The sequence below is a fragment of the Dryobates pubescens genome, chromosome 11 (assembly GCF_014839835.1).
Source record: "Dryobates pubescens isolate bDryPub1 chromosome 11, bDryPub1.pri, whole genome shotgun sequence".
Lineage (NCBI taxonomy): Eukaryota > Metazoa > Chordata > Aves > Piciformes > Picidae > Dryobates > Dryobates pubescens.
Genome location: NC_071622.1, coordinates 4,611,461 through 4,635,032, shown reverse-complemented (window position 1 = coordinate 4,635,032; position 23,572 = coordinate 4,611,461). Strand labels below are relative to the sequence as shown.

Sequence of the window (23,572 nt, the reverse complement as noted above, 5' to 3'; positions counted from 1 at the left end):
CATCCCTCTGTAGTAAGCAAGTTCATATAATTTCAGTCAGCCATGGAGAACAGCAGTTCAAATCATGCACCATCTAGTGTAGTTAATATTACTGTAAATGCTACTCTTTAAAGTCCAGATCATGCTGTACAAAAGATCCTCGCCTGTTGCCATGGGATTCCAGTCTTGATTGTGAGAGATACTCAAAATATCTTTTGCCAGTACTTTGTTGTAGACATATTCCTGCTTGTAAATTGACCTCTTGTTTTGTGTTTACACAGGGACATAGCTCCCAATAAAGCCACTGAGTATAGCTCTCTCATTCATACGGACACAAACATGTGTGTGTGGTAGTTTAAGGCTATGCCTTTGAAATTTTGTTACAGATTTCAAGCAGAAAAGTAGAAGAATGTAAATAAATCATTATTGAGTGTGAAGAGGAAAACCAAAGATAATTCTAAACAATTTCATTAGAGATATATCTGCTATAAGATTGGCTGTACTGAAACAATCTTCCCTCTTCTCATCTCTTCTCTGCTTGCTTCGTGCTCTGAAGGGATACTAATCTGTTTCTGCTTGACCTTGGCTGCATTGTTTTGGTGAAGTCTAACAACTACTTTTTCTCTGCTCCTTTCTCCCTTTTGGACAGAGGGTGGGGAGACAGAGGGACAGCTTCCCTGGCCTCTGACCAGGGGGATTCTCATATTGTTTGTTAATTGTGAATATCTGTAAATACAGCTTCCATTTGCTTCCAACTGAGCTGGTCTGGCAAAGTTAATGTGGGGGGGAAATCTCAACCCACCGCAGCATGAAAGGCTGCTATATAAAAGTTAAATCTCATATGAGTAAAAAAAGTAATTTGGGTCAGTTATGTATATTAAAAATTGAATGCACACATGCTATCAGCAGACTCTGAGTCTACCTTCAAGTGCTTATCACTTCACTTCCCTGTCTCTACTTTTGAAGAACTACAGTTCAAAGCCATGAGTTTTAAAATGTGTTCTCCACTCCCTGATGCTTCAGTGCTTTTTGTTTGTTTGTTTGTTGGCTTTTGGTTTGTTCATTTGTTTGTTTGTTTTAGTAAATGGATACCAGAATAGCACATGTTGAGGTGTAAAACATTTTGTGATAAAGTTTTGATGTTCTTCTTCCCTGTGTACATTCTGTGTATTCGGGAACATAAAGCAATACATTATTCTTACCTTTCCAGCCTATATCCAGTTTAATTACTTGACAAACACAGTCCCAAATTCTTTTAGCCAATGCTGCTCCATTAAGCAGACTTCAGCAGCATTCCTGGCTTTAAGAAGCAGAAATCTGGTTTTTGCTAGACTGAAATGTGCATTGTGTTAGTGGATCCAGCCCACCAAGAGATCAAGGTTACACGGTGTGACTAAGCTCTCTACATCTTTCTTTACCACTCAACGGTGATGTTTTAAACACCGACAAATCATCATTAGAAATAGCATTGGGCCCACTACCGTGAAAAGAAACCCATTAAAAGAGCTCTATTCAAGTGAGATTCCCCCATGATGAGTGATTTGTGAGACGTGTCAGTTGACTGATCTTTAACCTATTTAAAGCATTCTATGTATTTTAAAAGTTGTAAAGTGTTAAATCCAACACCTTCTAAAGATTATGCAGCTAACTTTATCAAATAAATTTATACCATACTCAAAGGCTGAGAGGAATTGTTTGACAAATTCTCCTTCTCATGAAACACTGACTGCCTTTCATTAGTGTTTAACTTCTGCTAACTAAACTTCCATTAGTCTTTTAATTAGTTTCCTGGGACTTGTTGTCAAAATACCAGTCTGTGGTAGCCTGAATCACACAAGTTGCCTTTTTGAGCATTTACACAACAAAATGGCTTCCCACCCATGCTCTAAGATAGATTCAAATACAATACCATGGGGTTGGGGGTGATCACAACTCCTCTAGGACTCCTGGATGAGAAATGTCTGTCTCAACCTACTGATTTTGAACATTCTTTTAAGTTATTACTGAACTTGTCATCCCAACATGACAGACACAAAACCCCAAAACTCTTGCTGAGCACATCTGCCTTTTCCACATCATCATTATGAGTGAAAACATGTATCCATTTCATAGAATCAATAAGGTTGGAAAAGACCTCAAAGATCATCAAGTCCAACCTAATACCTAACACCTCATGACAACTATACCATGGCTTCAAGTGCCATGTCTCATCCTCTCTTGAACACATCCAGGGACTCCACCACATCCTGGGCAGCATATTCCAATGGCCAATTACTCTTGCTGTGAAGAACTTTCTCCTCACCTCGAGCCTAAACTTTGCCTGGCACAGCTTGAGACTGTGTCCTCTTGTTCTGGTGCTGGTTGCCTGGGAGAAGAAACCATCCCCCTCCTGGCCACAATCTCCTTTCAGATAGTTGTAGAGAGCAATAAGGTCTCCCATGAGGTTCATCTTCTCCAGGCTAAACAACCCCATCTCCATCAGCCTCTCCTCATAGGGCTTGTGCTCCAAACCCCTCCCCAGCCTTGTTGCCCTTCTCTGGACACATTCCAACATCTCAATATCCTTCTTAAATTGAGGGGTCCAGAACTGGACACAGTCATCTATTTAGAATAAAAGAGACCCTAGAAAATATAGTAAAATTAGAACTTGCAGCTTTGCCCAAAGACATGTATTTTTTTCCTTCCCAGCCCCCCCCCTTCTTTTCCTCTTCTTCTATTTATACTTAATAGGCATTTATGTCCCCTATTGTCATTACAGCTAAACAGCTGATTTCCCCCCCTATCCCCCCTTTTAAAAATGGTTTTAATGCTCTCTTCAATGTATCCCCAAACTAGAATGGAATTTTAGCTAAAGGTTTTTGTTTCATATTGAGAGATGTAGCTTTGGAGATACATACTTAACACAAAGGAGGAAAACCCCACATTTTCTGTTCAAATATTTGCTAGGAAATTTCTACAGCTGAGGGAATTTACTTTCTCTTTACCCTTAATGAATATAAACTTGTTACGCTGGGCCAGCAGTAACTTGTATTTATTGCCATATTTATGCATCATCATGTGGTGCAAAATACAGTTATGCAGCAGTGACTGCAGCATTTTTAACTATGAAAAAAAATATAAAGGATGAACTTCTGAAACTCAGTTCAAGCTAGCAGCAGATATACAGGGGGGGGGAAAAATCACATTTCTAGTTGATTTCTTTTCAGGTGGAAGCCATTTTACTGATTATCTTCATTGTCTTTCATAGTACTTGTGCTAGCTCTGCCACCTATTTTGAGAGCAGTCTATTGTTACATCTAACTTATTCTTTAGTTTTCCTGATGTTCTCAAATACTCTGCATTTTTGACTGCCTTTGTTCTCTGAGGAGACATTTGCAATGAGTCTAAGATGTTACTTCTTTGGGTTAAAAGCTGTGTCAATACTGCTGCACAGAAATTGGGGGCAGTGCATCCATCCATCCATCCTAAGGAGCTTGTAGCTCCTATATAATGAAATAGAATCCTGGAAGAAGTGACTTGCTTTCTGGATTTCCACATCCAAGGTAAGTCCATCACAGATGAACATCACTCTTGCCAGGCACATTTTAAGGAAATCAGGAAGCAAGTATTCTGGCTCTGAATCTGAAACGGACCATCTGCCTAAGCTGCATGCCCAAGTCCTGGAGAGAACAAAAGTTCAATTGTGTTTGTCTTCTCCATGTTTATTAGCAATGTCACAACAGCACAGGACAGTCTGAGTTACAATAAAACAAATCAGGCCATATTATTGGCAGCATTACCAACATTTGTAATTTAACTCCACAGCCTTTGCATGTGCATCTGAAGTGGGCTGGGTGTCCACACTCTAGTGAGGCAACTTTTTGAAGGTAGTATCATCATGGACACGGTGTTTCTTTCTGGAATAGATCATCTATGAATAATAGATGCAGATCAAATATAGGAAAAAAAAATGTCCCAGCTTCAGCAGCCATTGATCTGCTAAGCTGCACCAGGCAACACGATGGTACCATTTAAAGTTTCAGGAACACACTGCAGATTTGCAAAGTCATTCAGCTGTTGGCTGGGTGAGGCTTGAAGCCAGACTGATGAGCTGTGCAGTCTAATTCCCAGCTTTTCAACTGTTCATCTAGATAAGTCCATGTAGATACTGTTCATATAAACAGGAGCCCTTTTTTGGGGGTTTAATTTGGCAAATAAAGAGAGAGCTAAATACACAAATATACAAATTTTTTAATCCAAACTGCCTCTTTCTGCAGCTGAAAATTTGCAATAAAGTTTGCAGTAAATAAGAGATAAAATATGTAAATATTTGAATGAAACCATAATTCAAATAAATAAGAGAAACTCCTGTTTTCACAGCTGGTCATTGGTGCTAATCACTAGCCTCACATTTTGTCTTCAGGACTCAGCTGACAGAGGTAGCCATGGCATACTTTCTGTCAACAAGCCATTCATTTGTAAAAAGATACAAGCCCCCCCTCTCTCCAAATGGCAAATTCAGTCAGCAGATTTTGACACACAAAACATATCAGTGATGTAGCTTCACTGATCTTCTAAGGGATTTTTTTCACTTGGGACACGTACAAAAGCTTTTAATGACTTGTTGGATTTGTGATTTTTTGATTGGTTGGTTTTGTTTTTCTATAATATCATCTGCTATTGTGTTTCTAACTCCTCACTTTGAAATGCAACTTATAAACACTTCAATCTATCACCAACCTCCCATGAAGTCCATTCACCAGCAACAGTAACTCTGGTAGAACCAAAGTTGCAGGAATAATGTTCCAATACTACCACTAATGATTTAATTATAAACGCCATCTTAGCAGACTCACAGTGTATGTCAAACACCAAATGGACAGAAGCTGGAAGGTTCCTCCACTCCAGCATCTGGTATATTTCAACCTTGGTATTGGGAAATTCTCTGTTTCTGGGATAAGAGGTGGGGGTTGGTCTCTTCTCCCAGGCAACCAGCACCAGAACAAGAGGACACAATCTTAAACTGCACCAGGGGAAGTTCAGGCTTGAAGTGAGGAAAAAGTTCTTCACAGAAAGAGTTGTTGGCCATGGGAATGTGCTTCCCAGGGAGGTGGTGGAGTCACTGTCCCTGGAGGTGCTCAAGGCGGGATTGGATGTGGCACTGGAAGCCATGGCTCAGTCAGTCATGAGGTGTTGGGTAACAGGTTAGACTTGATCATCTCTGAGGTCTTTATCAACCTGGTTGATTCTATAATTCTAAGAGGCTAATTTACCATCTATATAATGATGCATCTTTCTTATTTCATCCAGCTGCCTTCTTTGGAAGAAATGGCCAGCTAAAGAGACCTAAACAGATTATATCCTACTTAATAATTAACATTTAAAGCAGATATACAAAATGGCTCATAGCCAAATGGGAAATAAAACTTTTTTTTTTTTTTTTTAAGCTACAATTAATTTTTCCCCCTAGAGATTAAATGATAAGAACTACAAGAAAATATTTATAGATATTTATCTGCACATTAAAACAGAAGTATTATGACCAGAAATAAAACATCTGGTTTTCCTTGGTAATGAATATTCTTCAGTGGTAGGGTAGGATAGGGTAGGATAGGGCAGGCAAGGGCAAGGGCACCAAGGCAGGGCAAGGCAAGGGAAGGCAAGAGAAAAGAGAGAGAGAGAAGAGAAGAGAAGAGAAAAGAAGAGAAGAGAAAAGAAGAGAAGAGAAGAGAAGAGAAGAGAAGAGAAGAGAAGAGAAGAGAAGAGAAGAGAAGAGAAGAGAAGAGAAGAGAAGAGAAGAGAAGAGAAGAGAAAAGAAAAGAAAAGAAAAGAAAAGAAAAGAAAAGAAAAGAAAAGAAAAGAAAAGAAAAGAAAAGAAAAGAAAAGAAAAGAAAAGGAGAATTGACCACGTTGGAAAAGACTTCTGAGATCACTGAGTCCAACCTATCCCCCAACACTATCAAGCAGAATGCCGAGTAGTGGATACACAGCAAAGTTGTGTCTCCTACCCCAAGAATTTTGCCTTTCCCCCCTCCACTGTTCTTTTGTTTTCTCCTCCTTGTCTAAAAAGTAGAGAGAAGGCATGACATGAAGCCAGTGTAGGAAAAAAAATCAATCACAAGATTCAGAAGGGAAATCCCCACATCTTTGCTTATTCTCAACAAATTAGAAAAGAGGTGGGGTTAAATACCAATGAGCCCTACAGACTCTGTTAGATCAAGTAGTGAATAGGACAAGTGGGAATGACAGGTTGGACTCGATGATCTTTGAGGTCTCTTCCAACCTTGGTGGTACTGTGATACTGTGAAAGGGGGTGGATTTACATTACATATTAGGAAGAAATTCTTTACTGTGAGGGTCATGAGGCACTGGAGCAGGTTGCCAAGAGACACTGTGGATACCTCATCCCTGAAAGTGTTCAAGGCCAGGTTGGATGGGGCTTTGAGCATCCTGATCTAGCAGGTGTCCTAGCCCATGGCGAGTGTCCCAGCCTATGCACTCGCCCAAGCTTGGAACTTCATGATCTTTAAGATTCCTTCCAACTCAAACTATTCTATGATTCCATAATTCTATGAGGTATTGTAGGGCCACTTTGCTGTCATTTTGAATCTCCAGGCTGCTAGGGTAACTATATAGGAAAGGATATTCTTTGGTATTTGTAGACAAAATTGAAAACATGAATTAGACTGTTAATTTAGTTTTTTGTTAATGAACAAAGCATACTTTCCCCCAAAACTCCAGCAATGCGTTTCAGTACTGCTGGCTTTAGTTCTTGTATTTACTGCAACTCTTTCTATCCAAAGACCATTTCATTTCCCCTTAAAACCATGGCTGCTTTAATCCCAAGGCTCAGAACGCATTTCAGAATTGACAGCAGGAGCAGAGGCTGAGTTGCTGAAGCAAGATCTGCTACCTGTCATGGCTGATGTCACTTCTTCTAAGTGAGATCTCTACAGAACATGTTTCCCCCTGTCTTGTGTATTTCTGAAGTAGCAGGCATAAGTGCTATCCTCCATACTGTTTCTTGGCATCCTGGTCTGGCTCAGGAATAGTGTGGCCAGCAGGAGCAGGGAAGTCATCCTGCCCTGTGCTTAGCACTGGTCAGGCCACACCTTGAGTCCTGTGTCTAGTTCTGGGCTCCTCAGTTTAGGAAAGACGTTGAGTTGCTGGAACATGTCCAGAGAAGGGCAACAAAGCTGGGGAGGAGTTTGGAGCACAGCCCTATGAGGAGAGGCTGAGGGAGCTGGGGTTGCTTACCCTGGAGAAGAGAAGGCTCAGGGGAGAACTTATTGCTGTCTACCACTACCTGAAGGGAGGTTGTAGGCAAGTGGGGGTTGGTCTCTTCTCCCAGGCAACCAGCAACAGAACAAGAGGACACAGTCTCAAGCTGTGCCAGGGGAGGTTTAGGCTGGATGTTAGGAAGAAATTCTTCACAGAAAGAGAGATTTGCCATTGGAATGTGCTGCTCAGGGAGAAGTCACCATCCCTGGAGGTGTTTAAAAAGAGTTTGGATGAGGCACTTGGTGCCATGGTTTAGTTGATTAGATGGTGTTGGGTGATAGGTTGGACTTGATGATCTCAGAGGTCTTTTCCAACCTGGTTAATTCTGTAATTCTTTTTGAGATACAGAATTTGAGGTGAAAAAATGTGGAGGATTCAGTCAGAACCTCCTCCTGGCATGTGTAAACCAGAAGTAACCAGCACATGCATAGTCTGGCACCTCAAGTACCTGTAACACAACTGACAAGACTTTGCCAGCTCTATGTGGTCATTACTATAAGACTTTCCCTCCATCTGTGTCCCCTCCCTTCAGCATCACTGTTCCAGCACCATCACCAACGCTGCTCACTGGCTTGCATGACATTCTCCTCCCTCTCTAAAGTTGCCTTGACTACTCAGGTTGGAAGAGTCACAGGTATGAGTGATGAACAGGACTTCTCCAGGTGCAGGCTGTTCATAAAGTGGAGGACCTACCTGCTGATTTATCTTTTGCTACCACTGTAATAAGCCAGATAATTACAAACTATCTCATGCCAAAGCTTAGAGGACAAACTGGCCAAGACGCTCCAAACATTCAAAGATAATACTGTCAGCTTCCAACTCTGCACATTAAAAGAAAGGAAATAGACCTTATTGTTAAGGCTCTGCTAGGGAAACATCTCTTGCAGAAAGTGAATAATAAATATACTGCATGCCATAGTAATGTGCATGGGGGGGAGGTAAGGCATTGCCATAAAACACAGTATTCTAACTGCTACAGATGTTGCTCCAAGAATTTACAGCTTTCTCTGAGTGCTTATCTCTCCCCACCAGTTTCTGCACATTGAATCACATTCAACCATGGGCCATTTTAAGCCATCTTTTTATTATTTTAACCCATCTTTTTATTATTTTAACCCTTTTCCCCCCCCTTTTCTTGAAAGCTGCAATTAATTTCTTCTGTGCTATTCCCTAATGCTAAATAGATTCAAGACCTGTATTTACAAACCACATGCAATCCTGTTTTGGCACATGTAAATTACATGCAAATACATTCTAAATGAGTTTGTTTATCATTCCAGAATTCTAATCCAAAGGTTTTGGGTGGGTTTTTTTTTAAATTTAGTTTTTATTCTGACGTGTTTACAAATGAGTTTGATTCTGGAAAATAACTTAATAAACTCAGGCTTAGCTATGCAATTAGAGGAGGCATCTGGGAACCATAAAACCTGGAAAACAATATTTACATCTTTTGTACATCCAAGATTCCCTCTTCCTTTTTTTTTTTTCTCTTATTCTTTTTTTCTCTTTTTTTTTCCTCCTTTTTTCCTCCTTTTTTTCCCCCTTGTCCCTTAAATTCATCATTTCAAAATATTGCAGTTATTTTTGTATGAGGACAAACAACCAGAACTCATTTTTATAACCAACGACCCCTCTCTCCAATGAGCAATTCATGGGGTAGCACTGGATAAAATGCACAAAGCAGAAGATTTCATTATAAAAGAAAAAATAAAAAAGGGAATGAAAAATAACTGAATTAACATTGATCATGACTTTTCAACAGCATTTCTTATTATTACAGCCAGGCAAAGTCTCCCGTGGGCAGTAAAGCTTTCCCATGTATTATTAGCCCGCTACAGAAAGCTATGAAAAGACACAAATCTGTTTTGTCAAAGGACAGAAGAGCATTTAGTTATAAGAGAAAGTATGGTCATAATCCATTGTGGGGTTAAAGGTGAAGAAAACAGAACTATAACACAAAGCCTTAAGAGAGTAATACTCCTGCAGTTAATTCCTGAACACCACAGCAGAGCCGCCTGGTTTGTGGGAAGAATACATTCTCAGGGCAACCTGACATCTATATGGTTTATATTTATTAGTAGCAGCACTGTTGTATAGCATCTCTACTTGTGCTAGGTACAAATGCACGTGGCACCACGGCTCCTGTTTCTGGAGGCGTTTGTTGAGATGCCACAAGTGTCCACACGTCTGATGTGAAAGCCAATGCTATGGGAGAGGTGGCCACCTCTACTTGGGTGCTGGGGGCAGAGTGAGGGGAACATCTTGCTTGGCCATACTGCTGGCAGTGGTCCAGGTACTCAAACTACACCATGTAAGAAATGTTTCTAGCACACAAAAAGTTATTTTAGTGCTTGAATTCGAGGCTACATGCCGGAGCAAGGAGTTTCAGTTCGGGACAAGACACCAATGCAATGCGTGAAGTTGCTCTTGTCAAATATTTGACATCAATTAGGGGTTTGGTCCAAGGAGGAAGCAACTTAGAGTGCTTGGATCACATGCCAAGACAAATTTGCAGGAGGTCTAAGATGCAGATGTCTAGATGACTACCTAAGGATTCCTTTTGCAACCAACCATGTGCCCTACCCCTCACTATCCCTGGGAGGAATGGCAAGCAGATGAATTCAGCACAAGGGACAGTAGCAGCACAACAGAATTTAGCATCATTAAACAGATAATTCTTCCTCCCTTCCTCCCTTCCCCACTGCAGACATTATTCCTCCTGCCTTGTGCTCCTTCCCCTCCTCAGCCTTGCTCTTTTGCCAGCACTCTCTGTCTTGGCACTCACAGCATCTACGCAGTCCAGCATGGTGTCCTGTACAGATGCCACAGCCAGTTGTAGCATCAGAAGCAGACAGTGTTAAAAGAGTATTTCACCTTCCTTTAACCTGCTTTTTAAGGACACTGCAGTGATATTACTGCCTAACAGTACTCACGTTATCTCCTTTAGCAGCATCTCAGATAACTCCCTTCAATACTGCACTGAGCTGCATGATGAACAAGTCATTTTTCCACCATGGGTTATCCTGCACTTTTACTCTGAATTCATAATACTGTCACACCTTCCTCATTCAAATCTCTCCTAAAAAAACACCTTTGTGCTTTCAAATTACAAGCTCCAAATAATAATAAAGGCTGTAGGTTATCCTTTCTTGTGGGTTTCCCACTGACCTTGGCTGACTGCTTTAACAGAAAATGTTCTGCATACCAAACAAATGAGCCTAGTGGCAATTCTTAGAAACAAATGAGCTAGGAAAAAGTCTTTTGTGCAGTTCCAGCTCGCCTGTTCCTCAGTCCTATCCACTGTAGCTGTATAATCATCACTGTTTTGCCAGTTTCAGTTACATCAGAGATTGGAGGAAAGGGGCATAGGAGTCTAGAAAGCTACAGAGAGAGTAATGGGCAGTTCCTCAAAAATAAAATGCAGGTCTATAAAAATCATCTTTTATTTTTGACATTCTCTTTTCAGGTTTTCCTGCCCACTTCCCCTTATTTTGTCTATTTAAATCACCAAGTATTCAGACACAGCTCGGTGTTACACTGTGCATCCAGCACGATGATATCCTCATGGACAGGGATACATAGGTGGTAGTAAAAAGGAAATGCAGCAGAGTTACCTGTACATACTGGAGTAAGTGAAAAATAAATAAATAAATAATCACAAGCAAAGGTTCAGGTCCAGGCGCAAATCATAGAATCAACCAGGTTGGAAAAGACCTCAGAGATCATCAAGTCCAACCTATTACATAATACCTAACACCTCGTGACAATTATACCATGGCTTCAAGTGCCACATCCAATCCTTTTTTGAACACCTCTAGGGACAGGGACTCCACCACCTCCCTGGGCAGCACATTCCAATGGCCAGTTACTCTTTCTATAAAGAATTTCTTCCTAACATCCAGCCTGAACCTCCCCTGGTGTAGCTTGAGACTGTGTCCTCTTGTTCTGGTGCTGGTTGCCTGGGAGAAGAGACCAACCCCCACTTGTCTACAACCTCCCTTCAGGTAGCTGTAGATAGCAATAAGGTCTCCCCTGAGCTTCCTCTTCTCCAGGCTAAGCAACCCCAGCTCCCTCAGCCTCTCCTCATAGGGCTGTGCTCAAGACCTCTCCCGAGCATCATTGCCCTTCTCTGGACACATTCAAGTATCTCAATGTCCTTCTTAAATTGAGGAGCCCAGAACTGGACACAGTACTCAAGGTGTGTCCTAATTCAGCAGCACTGAAATGACAGCACCACAAAGAAAATAAAAGGAGATGGTCAGGACTTCTGTATCTGGCATGGCCCCCAGATAACATGGCTTACTGGCATCTGCACCCACACCAGCAAGCCTGTTGCAGGAAGCACAGTTCTTGCTATTCAAGACTCTGCTATCTCAGGAATTTCTGCTCTGTACTCCATTTTGTAGAGTCAATATAATCCTCTGCTTTCTTCCAGATTTGTAATACTCTGATTTTTCACTAAATCTTTTTCAGATCACTCAGCAGATGTCTAAAGAAAGGGGAAAAAAAATATTCCTAAGTGAAAGGCTTTCCATACACATGCCCTTGCAATGTAAAATTTCATTACAAAAAGGAAGAAGAAAGCTTTCCTTTCTTTCTCAAAACATCTGATGCACAAAAAGGTGTTTGGGGTTTTTTGGGGTTGTTGTTGTTTTGGGGTTTTGGGTGGGTTTTTTTTTAAGGAAAACCCCCCAACATTATTTTAAGTTTTCTTCCAGCTTATGATAAAAAGAGAAGCAAAACACACCTGTGCACAGAATTGCTCATTTCCACTCTCTCTCAATGAGCATTCTGCACATTGCAAAGTAAAACAGAAAGCATTATGTGCAAACATTTACAGCATAAAAAGCCTCATCACCTGGGATCCTTGCTGCTTCTGAGATTTCTGATCAAAGATAAAAACCAAGACAACTCCCTGTAATCAATTATGCACAGATAGTCCTCAGTGTATGTGCCATAGAAATAATACTAAATAATACTAAAAACGTAACGTGGATTTACATGCAGCAATGAAATCTGGACATGGGCAGCACACCAATATTCTGATTGCTATCTTAAATCAACAATCCCTGTTCTTCAAGCGAGTCTCTGGCTAGACAACGCTTCCTTGAAAAAATTTCCAGCAGCCCTTTGGCTGCTCTCACTTCCAGCAGAGCAGCTGCAGAGACCCAGCCCAGGACCCTGTGAAGGTTACTGCAGGCTGGCAGCCAGGGAATCGGCGCTACAAGCAGCTGGACGCAGGCTTTACTTCAGTTTAGGCACAGATTAACCCCCTGCATACAACCCAAAAGCACTCATAGTGCAAAGAAAGCTTTATTCGACAACCTGGCCTTTCTAGAAAGAGGGACTGCAATACGTGCTTGCAAGCCAGAGACAGTGTGTAGCAAGCAGGGTGGCTTGCAGAAGTTTCCCTGTACATACAGTACCCTGTATATACACTGACTGGAGGCATACTGCAACCATCACCCTCCCACATCAGCCACAGGGGAAGCTGAAGATGTAGTCAGCTTTCAGGCGTGTATGAGCATGCTATCATCATCGTCCTCGCTAATACCAAATTCACACTTTGAGGTCTTCACTGTGTCTATTTCACTCTGCCTTATAACAGTCAAGTCGAAGAATTTGCCAATCCTTTCATCAACCTTATGCCCCTCAAAGCCTGTAAAATATTTATATTTCCACCTCAGATTTATTCTTGTTTTGCCCTAGCTGACACTCTTTCGTCACGGGTCTTACACATTTTTGCCTAGGTGAGCCCCAAAGAGTACACAGTGACTTAATGAGCAGATCAATTACTGTTCAGAAGAAAAGATACTGTCTCTTTAAAGGTTATTTGAAGGTTGATTGCTATCTTATTGCTTATATCCTGCAAATCTATTCAGCCTTATGAATGAATTTGACCTTTTTATACTTACTGGGGAAGGAAAAAAAAAATAAGAAATATATAAAAAAAACCCCAGCCCAGAACAGAAGTTAATTTAGAGCTCTATAACACACCACTTTTTCCCAGAGAAATGAAAGGGCATTCAAATCGATACCTGCACAATAACACTCTGATGAATGTTTGCACCCAATTTTCTCATTTTGCTAACTTGAGATTGGGCATTTTGAATAGTTCTCAAAGAACATATTCTTTATGTGCTGTGAAGTATGTGGTATTGTGTCCAAACAATGCTAGAGGATAATCATTATAGGAGTATCACTGGGCCTGAAAAGGTCAGTTAGTTAGAAATGTCAGCTTTCAATGCAACTCTACCGGACCTTCCTATGTAAGGATCCAATTAAAGGGACATGCCAAGGTGCATGGAAACATCATGGTGACCTGGAATAGTAATAAGGTATTGTGGAAAAGCTTGATATTTTTCTTCAAAAGTAATGGATTAGCCTTTAGAACATTTTCTCTGCAGCCTTAGTTTGACTTTGCAAATATCACTTCTTCTACATGTATCCAAAAGAAGGTCAATCTTTTTGATTTTTATTTATTTCTTTTAATATAAAGGTGGGGATGAAACAGCTCTGCTAAAAGTAAATGCTGAATGGGAAAAAAAAAAAAGATCTGGTTTCATTGTTGGATTAAAAACACTGTCATTTCAATAGATCTCAAAATTGTGACATTTGAGATGGACATAAGTGGTGTTTGGGGAGAGAGATGGGGATAGGTCAGAGGACAGGCAGAAAGGTCAAGGTAGACTTATTTCCTTGGAATGTGTTGCAAGTGAAGACTGTTCAGCAAAAAGAAGGTGGGAAGAGAAACATCATTTGGAGAGTGTGCAGCATATCTGCAGTCATTATTCTGGGAAATGGAGAGGTATAAGTAAGAATTAGGAAGGTGCTGATCAGTATGAATAAGTAATTGCAAGCGACAATATTACTTCTCCTTATCACAGGAAATGGAAATTCTCATAGCTCTTCAGATACAGTAAAGATGAGGGACTGGATACAGTCAAATTTCCTAATTAGCCTCAGGAAAGCTGAAACCAACCTAATGGCACTGGGGGAAAAAAAAAAAAAAAACAGGCAAAAAAGGAAAAGGGCAATGTTTCTTCTCTGTTAGCACTTACCTTCTTCTGAAATTTCATCAAGTTTGGAACAAAGTTTTTCCCTCTAGCTTTAGGGTTCACCTAAGACTGGCAACACTTTTAGCTGAGACTTTGTTAGCTGTTGGAATGTGCTGCCCAGGGAGGTGTTGGAGTCACCATCCCTGGAGGTGTTTAAGAGGGGATTGGACGTGGCACTTGGTGCCATGGTTTAGTATCACAGTATCACCAAGGTTGGAAGAGACTTCGAGGATCATTGAGTCCAACCTGTCTCCACAGACCTCATGACTAGACCATGGCACCAAGTGCCACGTCCAATCTCCTCTTGAACACCTCCTCCAGGGATGGTGACTCCACCACCTCCCTGGGCAGCCCATTCCAATGACGAATGACTCGCTCGGTAGTAGTCATGAGGTGTTGGGTGACAGGTTGGACTTGATGATCTTTGAGGCCTCTTCCAACCTTGTTGATTCTATGATTCCATGGTAGAGAAATTCTTGTGCTGTGGGCTCAAACAAACCATTTGGGGACTGTTGCCTTGTGGAGCAATAAGCTGCTATCCTCCCCATGTTATTTTACATTATTGTGGGCAAATGGGTGAGTTAACACCAGTGTCTTAGTGATATGAAAAATAATTTCACTCCCACCCACCACTGAGCATTAAAAGACTCAATTATTAAAGGAAAGATAAGTACTTTCTTTTCTCCACCACCTTTCCAAATAACATAGCGTGTGAAGCTTCACTAACAAACACGAACAGTAATTATGTCAGGCTGCTGAAAAACTCAGACGCCATCCCTTGACACATACTTAGACTAAAATCAATGTACTATTAATTAATAAGGACTAGCAAAAATAGTACCTGATTTTCAGCAGCAAACAACTTTCTGTCACATTTTATTACTCTGTGTCATTTTTACTAATACCTGTCTTATAGCTTCATGACTTGGAGTTCATATTATTTTCATGCTTCAATTAGAAAGAAGTAGATAGCCAGACTATCCAGGAAGGTAATGGAAAAGCCTTGTAGTAGGGCTTAGTGGTGGAATTTACAGTTAAATGAAACTTTCAGATATGCCATAAAGCTTCTCCTTCCTTTACATAGTCTTACTTGAGGTCTCATAGGCGGTAATATGTAGAAATGCAAAACTTAATCAGCTAAAAAATACAGCAAATCTCACACATCACTTTATGCAATGCCAGGAGAGGAGAAATATATTTTTCCTAACCAGAGGAAATTAACTAGGCAACAGTCCTATATCTATAATTTAAAGCAGTGAAATATGTATGGCAGAAAACTAAAGCCACCTTAAAAGAATTCAGGGTAGCAGTGTATCACAAATTAATGAAATGGAGACATTTTTAGAGCATGCAGCACTGACAGTATTAAAGGGGAGAGAATATTTCACCACACAGATCAGTGTGATAAATACTTTTGAAATAAAGCTTTTTTTGCCCCCTGTTTAAAAGTGTGAGTGCCTGAATGGTAGGAGGAAGCACAGACCAAGTGGTTAATGTTTCTGATCAAATCTCAATGTCACTCCACAGAGACGAGGAATATCTTACTCTGTCCCTGCATGTAAACCTCTAATGTGGTCAGAGGAAATTTTGAGTCAGTCAAAAGGCAGGAATTATCAAGTCAGCTCCTATTTTATTTCACCTAAAACAGAGCAGAAAGAAACTCTGAGTACTTTATATTCCATGCTGTAGCCAAGGCGGGCACTATGGAATATTCAACCATCCCAGGTTTTTTAAATGCAATCAATTTACTGCTGCCAAATGTAGTAGGTTTATACACATGTGGGGAAAATGCACCTATGGTGCTGATGGATTTCTCCTGACACTGCACTGATTTCCAGAGAATGTTATTTTAAATTGGCAGTGGAGAGACTGGTGGAGAAGGATAAAACCCTGAGGATGGCAGAATCAAAGAGAATTTCAAAAGAATTTTCCTGATGGTTCTTGGATGAGATCACATGTTAGCTATTTTCAAAGCCAATAGTTTCCAACACACTTCCATTTATGGTATCAATAATTAAAAAATGCTTCAGTGGGAGAAGAACTTACCTTACTGAGAAGAGAAATTGGAAATCTGTATTACTATTGTAAACACAGGAGATGTGAAAAGCTTTGTCTCCATGGAAAAAGCTATGGAAACAGGGATATCTTGTTTGCAGCTACTGAGTGGTTATCACAATGTGAGATGGGTGGTTGTGGATGCGCAAAGTGTTACCAGAACATGATCAAGTAGAAATTAAGGGCAGATACTCGGCTCTTTGCAGGGAGGCAAAAATTAAACCACCTCAAGATTTCATCCTAAACCCCAGCTAGAACAAATGCTAAGGAAAAGATGTGGATAGAATTCAGAGGTAAACATAAGTTTAAAGAAAATGTGAATTGCCAAAACTTAAATCTCATTATGCCCCACTCCCTGCCAGCATGTCCCTGCCAGCTACTAATGAATTTTTAACATCTTTCCCCCACCCCACTGCACACATCAGCTCTGACTCTGGCACTCTGAACCACACAATGCGTTATAGTCTAATTGTAACTCACATGTCAAGGGGTAAGAAGAAAGGAGTGCGGTGAGAGCATTGGTAAATTGAACTTAACATTCCTCCAGCTACTCAGCGGTAAGGCAGAGCAGTGAACTGCCCTCCACATTTTACATGGGTGTCAGTTACTTCAAAAGAATGTATCTGAGCGCGAGCGAGTCTGCCTTGCTCCCTGCTCCTGCGTCATTTGTGCCTGGCTTTTTCTGGAGACCATAGCAAAGCAAAGACTTCCTCCAGTATAAGACACTTTGTGGACCCTTCAGCACCTGCTGAAAGCACTAGAACAGGTCAGTTCTAAATACAGTAGGAGCTGCACCTCTTACCCTCTGAATGTCTTCCTCTTTCTTTTTTTCTTGTTCCATTACTTTTTCCTAGAGCACCCAGGTTACAGGTTGATGATCTATACCTCTTCCATTTAACGTACAAATGTGCTTTTAAGTCTAGCACCTCTTCAGTCAGGTTCTGCCAAGATATACAAGCTTTGCTCCATGTTTGGTAGCCATCAGGAGTAGGGCAGCAGGCAGCAGTGGGCTGTTTTTGAAGGAGAGGCTCAGCAGAGCACAGGCAGGGCAGGTATTCAGGGCATGAGGAACTAGCACTGCTTCATATCCACCAGTGATTCCCCGGGAACCATGCAACAGCCATGGCCATGAGGAACAGCAGGACTGCTATGGGGTAACATTAAGGTTCCTGTGATCCCGCAAACTCTGTTTTGAATGTTTTGGCACTTAGGTCTCAACACCCTTTAATTTACATTAATGGCATTATTTTATCTTGCAATTAATCTCATTAACTGGCTGATCAGTTTTTGGAAATTAATAGATGTGACTCATGGAGAAAAGCTGTTGTAATACCTAGAAGGGATCATCAAGCTTGACTAAATGTACAAAAACTAGTTTAAGAACTTCACACTCGTACGAGAGGAAGATGATCTTTGTCATGACAGCCGTGCAAATCACAGAGGTCACCTTTCCTTTTGAAGTCCTCTGTCTATTCTTACAATTAAGCAATAGGGCTTTGGTGGCTGATACTGCTAGTGAGACTCTGAGGACTTTTATGCTATAAATAAGGCTGAGTGACCTCCCCAAATGAAGCCTGCCTGCCTTTGGCAAGGTGGAGAACAGGATCAAGTCCCACAAGATTAACAGCTGCATCTAAATAGCTCAGTCTCTAATTTGAATCAGTAAATTAAGGGATGACAGTGATTATAGATGATTTTAGCCATCATAAACGATATTATGACTTTGTAAAAGCAGACTGTTGATGTCAGATCTTAGAGCTAGGACTAAAAGAATGAACTATTTTAAAGCTGCAGCCTCCAAAAATAAAGAAAAGCCTCGAAACTATGATTTGATTCCTTTTATTTTTGCAGTTGTTGGGCTTAAACGAGACCCTTTAATCCACAGGCTGATATTTTCCAATCCTACTGGCAACTGAGCACCTCTATTTTTTTCAGCCTCTTTTTTTCAATCTCAGCTTTAGGTTCTTAGGCAAGTTTGGTCAAACACAGCATCAGGCTTCTTTTGAAAACCCCTTTATTGAAAGCAAAACTGTAGGTACTCATTTATATAATCAGGGCACAAATTCTAATCATTTTTCCTGCGTAGCCAATTATTATAGATTTCTAGGCAAATATCAAAGGGTAAAACGTATCCCAGAACAAAAAAGCAAAGCCCATGATTTGGAAATCTCTTCCCCTCCTTTTATTGCAGTATGTCTACCTATGCAATTATTGGAAGCTATTTTGATTCTTCCAGCTAATTGCCGCATTGATTTAGCAGATTGTTGCATTAAACCGAGAGATCCGAAGCGATAGCTACTTACTGTGATCACATCCATGCGCAAACCCAACTCAGTCAACCCTTTCACTGTTTTGGTGAACACTGCATCTAAAATTATGAGGGAGGTACCAGAAATGTGTTTTGCAGGGAAGTCTCATGCTGTATCAGTCTGGTCCTCAACCCTCCTCTTCTTTTATTAAAGTAAGTGTCTGTGGACTTGGGGGCCCTTATCCAAGATCTGACTGTTTGCTGTGATTAAGACCTGCAGAGATGCTTTTCTGTTTCTTCTAGAAACATGGAATGCTCCAGACACAAAAAATGAAAAATGTGCCATGTTTGTCCTTGAAGTTACAGTCAGAATAGTGACAATGGCTGTATCACACTGTATTGTTGCTTTTATCAGCAAGTGCCCTGAGCATACATTAACATAATTGCAAACTGCATGAAAAGTGAACATGCAAAAAATGTGATGCAATTGCCAATAGCCTCAAACATCTGTCCTACCAAAGTGTTCCTCCTCCTCCTTGTTTTAATTCTTATTATTTTAACAAGGTTAGTGAAGGAGAAACCGTGTCGCAGATGATATCTACATTTAGAGTGTCAGAACAATTATTGATGCAAAATTGTTATCCAGGCAAATGTATGTCACATTTTGTTCACTTCCCATAACACCTGTTCATTTTGCTAACACATTATTCCCAGTAAAAGCCAGAGCTCATTAGTCCCAGTTAAAGCCAACCTGAAGGTTTAATATGTACATACATGTGAAAAAGTTAACCAAAAGGTAGCACCACTCAAACACGGTGTACATCTGAAGCTGGTGGGCAGCAAACATCTGTAGCAGCTAATAGAATAGAATAGAATAGAATAGAATAGAATAGAATAGAATAGAATAGAATAGGAGTAGAATAGAATAGAATAGGAATAGAATAGACCAGATTGGAAGAGACCTATCCTATCATCCTATCCTGTCCAACCTATCATCCAACACCATCTAATCAACTAAACCATGGCACCAAGCACACCATCAAGTCTCTTCCTAAACACCTCCAGTGATGGTGACTTCAGCACCTCCCTGGGCAGCCCATTCCAATTGCCAATCACTCTTTCTGTGAGGAATTTCTTCCTAACATCCAGCCTAAACCTCTCCTGGGGCAGCTTGAGACTGTGTCCTCTTGTTCTGGTGCTGGTTGCCTGGGAGAAGAGAACAACCCCCCCTTGGCTGCAACCTCCCTTCAGGTAGTTGGAAGAGCAATAAGGAAGAAACTGAGCAGAATTAATAGCAACAGATTAAAAGCCACCCAGCCTTAAGAGCAGAAACCAAAGAGAGGCACTGTTCAAATGACCTGCATTTCAATCATGGTGCTGAGACCATCTAAAGACACTATGCCAAAGAGCCCAACATTTCCCAGTAGGACATGTTTTGATTTATCTCCTCAAGATGCAAATGACAAAAGCTATTATGAAGCATTAATTTAAAGCATTTTAATTTCACCTATTTCAAGGTTCCACAGACCTGGACCTCCTGTTTTCCCACCATAGGCATTGAAGGCCACCATCTCCTTACTCCCCAAACTGCTCACATCTGCCGCCAAGGAAAGCCAGGCTTGCATTTCTGTGATACTTGAACACACACTGTGAATCTGAGGGCATCAGCCCTGCAGACATACTGCTAACTGTAACCCCAGGAGGCTTAAAGAAATATCAGCACTCAAATTCATAGAGTAAAGGTCTGAAGAGGCAGCTCTGTGAACGGATAACTGCCCGGGGCTTTGCCAAGCACAATATAGCTGTCACTTGTTATTACGTGAAAGATTTTCTGGGGAACAGTGTTTTTCATTTTGCATGTCAGAGACTGGGGGAAAAGAAAAAGCAACCAACAAAAACCCAACACATTTAGACAACCATCTCTTTAAGAAAAAGAGGAGAGAGCTGTGCAGCACAGCTCACTTACCAGGGCTGGTTATTGTCAGGAGGTCAAGGCGCCGTTTTTGCTGAAAAACAAATTATAACAGGAGTTGTTAAAAGGGGACTAATTTCAGTGGGTCATCTTAGAGCTGCAAAGTGTTCTGACATTTATAGCCAAATTAATTACAAGTTACATGGCTCACAGTAACTCTGTTGGATGGGATCCACATGTACTCTACGAGGAAGAAAAAAATACCTCCTTGCTCAGTCCTTTTAATGTGTTTTTATTTGCACTTACAAAGTGTTACTATTTCTTTTTTGGAACATGCACTTGAAATGGATAGCTAGAAGCACAGATGGACCCATATATTTATAAAAGTGATTTCTGATTCCACAGGGAAGAAGACAAGGAACCAAGACAAGTCTAAGTTCTTTATTCATATCAATCACTGACTCATACCCTGTATGTGATCAAACACAATTATATTGCCTTGGGGTGAACCTTTCAAAGTCATGTAAGAGGATCTAGACGAACTCAAGACTGATAAAAGGGAAGCTTCTTTTCATGCTGAGTGCAGTCAGCCCATGGATCTCATTGCCACCAGATATCCCTCACCCCAAAAACTTGCCAGACTCGATCATCGCTGGATACATGTACAGAGAGCAATATGCAGGGAGCTATTATAATGAATTGTCAAGTTGAAATAAAAGACTGATATCTGGAAGGGCTACAAACCTTCAAAAGGCAAACCAACCTGTACCACAAGAAGGTTAGGGAATTTTTTTGCTTGGAACAAGATATCTCACCAATGCCTTGGCAATGGTGAGGTGTGTATGAGGTTCCCTTTTCTTTGCAACATGTAGCCGAGGCTATTCACTACTCCACCTTTCAGTCTCAGGTGACCTCCCTACCATTGCATCTCTGTACCCTGAAAAAGAAACCCATGTGCATGTGGATTATTATCACCCCTTTTTACCTTTCTGTGGCCTGAGGGCTTTGCATCACCATCAGGGCTCTCCCCATCTCACAAACTGTTTCTATCTCTTCTTAATAGCACTTTCTAACTTACTGTTTTCTCCCTAACTTTGCCCAACATTAGTGTGTCAAGCTGGCATTGAAGGCTGTACTGTCCAGTTTAATTTCTCTCTCCTAATTTCCTCAATAATGTCTGTGTTACTTTCATTTATTGTCAGCCCTATTGATCTTTTTCTAATTTAATTCTCATCACACCATTCACTGTATTCCTGGGTGACAGCTGAAAGTCCTTGAGGAGGAAACATTGACTCAGTATTCCCTACCATGAACACTCTTCCTTGGAAATTATGACTGATGAAACTCCTTTCCAAACTCCTCATTTCTCTGAGAAAAGCTTCGCTGGATAAAGTGTGTGGACACAGTTGATCATCCACTGAATATACCTGAGCTATATGCCCAACAGTGATTGTTGCCTGCTGGGAAGCTGAGTGGGGTGTCAGGCTGCAACAACACATTTTCTGAAACCTCCTTGGCCTTCAGTACCTTAACTCTTGCACAACACAAATCATATTTGTGAGAAAATTCATTCCTCTCTGTTTTCATAGGTACTCCTTGCTCTCTAAAGTCTGATAAGTCATTCTGAAGATGACCTTAACAGTGTGCTTGATCACATTTTCTTTATTATGAAATACTAATGACAGACTAAGCCAAGTCTCTTCCCAAATGTGCAGGGGCAATGGTGAAAGGGAGAAGACACTGCTGCTTCTTTGTGTCACCTCCAGAAGAACCATTCAGAAATACAGTCCCTACTCTGCTGGGTTCTGCTCACCCTGTCCTCCTTTCCCAGGGAGGAATAAAGCGAAGCAAGCAGTCGTGTCAGCAAAGGACCCAACTGCCTGCTGGGAGCCATAAGATGAAACACCTCCTAATAAGCTAAATTTTATATAGATCCTGTACCTTAATCCTAATTCAAATGTACAAAACTATGAAATGCCAGGGCTCAGTACCTACTGGGCCAAAAGCTTTGCTTACATTTCTGAGCACAACTGGAACTCCAAATGCTGTATATCTAATGAACAGCTAGAGCAGAAAATATATATCCAAAGCCTACACTCTGTGAAAGCTTCTCTGCTGGGAAAAAAGGTAGAATATAAATATCCTGCTCAAAGAAGGTTGCAAAATGTAGGGATTCAGAACAGAGAGAAAGGCATGGAGCACAACTGGCCTCCTGACTCGAGTCTATTAACTAGGGTAAAAATAAACATTAAATAACCCCCTAAATAACTTAATTTGATACTGCAGGAAAGCAAAAGCATATAGACTAGGCTAAAAATAAACAATAAAAAAAAGGTGAAATACAATGAAATTATTCCAAGTCAAATGTTCAGCTTGTGACTTTTTTGCCTGTTTGGATGCTGCCTTCAAGCCAACCTTGGAAAAGAAAATAAACAAACAAAAAACAACCCCCAACAAAACCAACACAGAAACCAAATTAAATCCAGAGCCAGGAAATCTTTGTGTATGTCTTGAACTTTAAGCTCAGGGTTTTTTTTTCCTCTGACTTCAAGTGGAGCAGCACTGATCTTTTGCATCTAACACCTAACTGCTGCAAGGGATTTAAAATGCCACCAGGTTCTTGGCACTGGCTCCACCCAAATGCTCTGGGCTGGAGTACAATTATTACTGCCTGCTGCACTGAGAGAGAAAAAAAATTTTCTCTGCTCTGACCTTCACTGGACCTTGAAGAGGTTTCACTGATTTTGCTCAGCAGGGGAAGTTTGGACACATTCACCAAAAATGGGTGAGGAGGAAACACCAAAGTGCACTCGAGAATGGTGCATTTAAACATGCAAACAAATGTACTGATTATGGGTCCAGTCACTCTCTGGAAATTCTAGCCTGTCTCAGATCTCAGGGGCTAGTTTTCTGTTGTTCCCAGGGCTCAGCTGGATGCAAGCAGCCTAGTAAGTAGATGGGCTTTTTTTTTTTTTAAATAAACATGCAGACACACTTATGAGTAGCTATAAAAGCAGCAGAATTTGAATTTAAAGAGAGAGACATTACAAGTGTCACAAA

The 23,572-nt window shown here is 40.8% G+C and overlaps 1 protein-coding gene across 2 annotated transcripts in view; it reads right to left on the bottom strand.

Annotated features, from left to right (window-relative positions):
* The window catches only part of BEND5 (BEN domain containing 5), a 638,947-nt gene that overhangs the window by 88,114 nt on the left and 527,261 nt on the right, over nucleotides 1-23,572 (bottom strand). For both annotated transcript variants that reach the window (XM_054164948.1, XM_054164949.1), the window contains exon 6: nucleotides 20,567-20,606. In XM_054164948.1, the coding sequence (XP_054020923.1) occupies nucleotides 20,567-20,606 (40 nt within the window). The remainder of the gene's footprint in view (nucleotides 1-20,566; nucleotides 20,607-23,572) is intronic.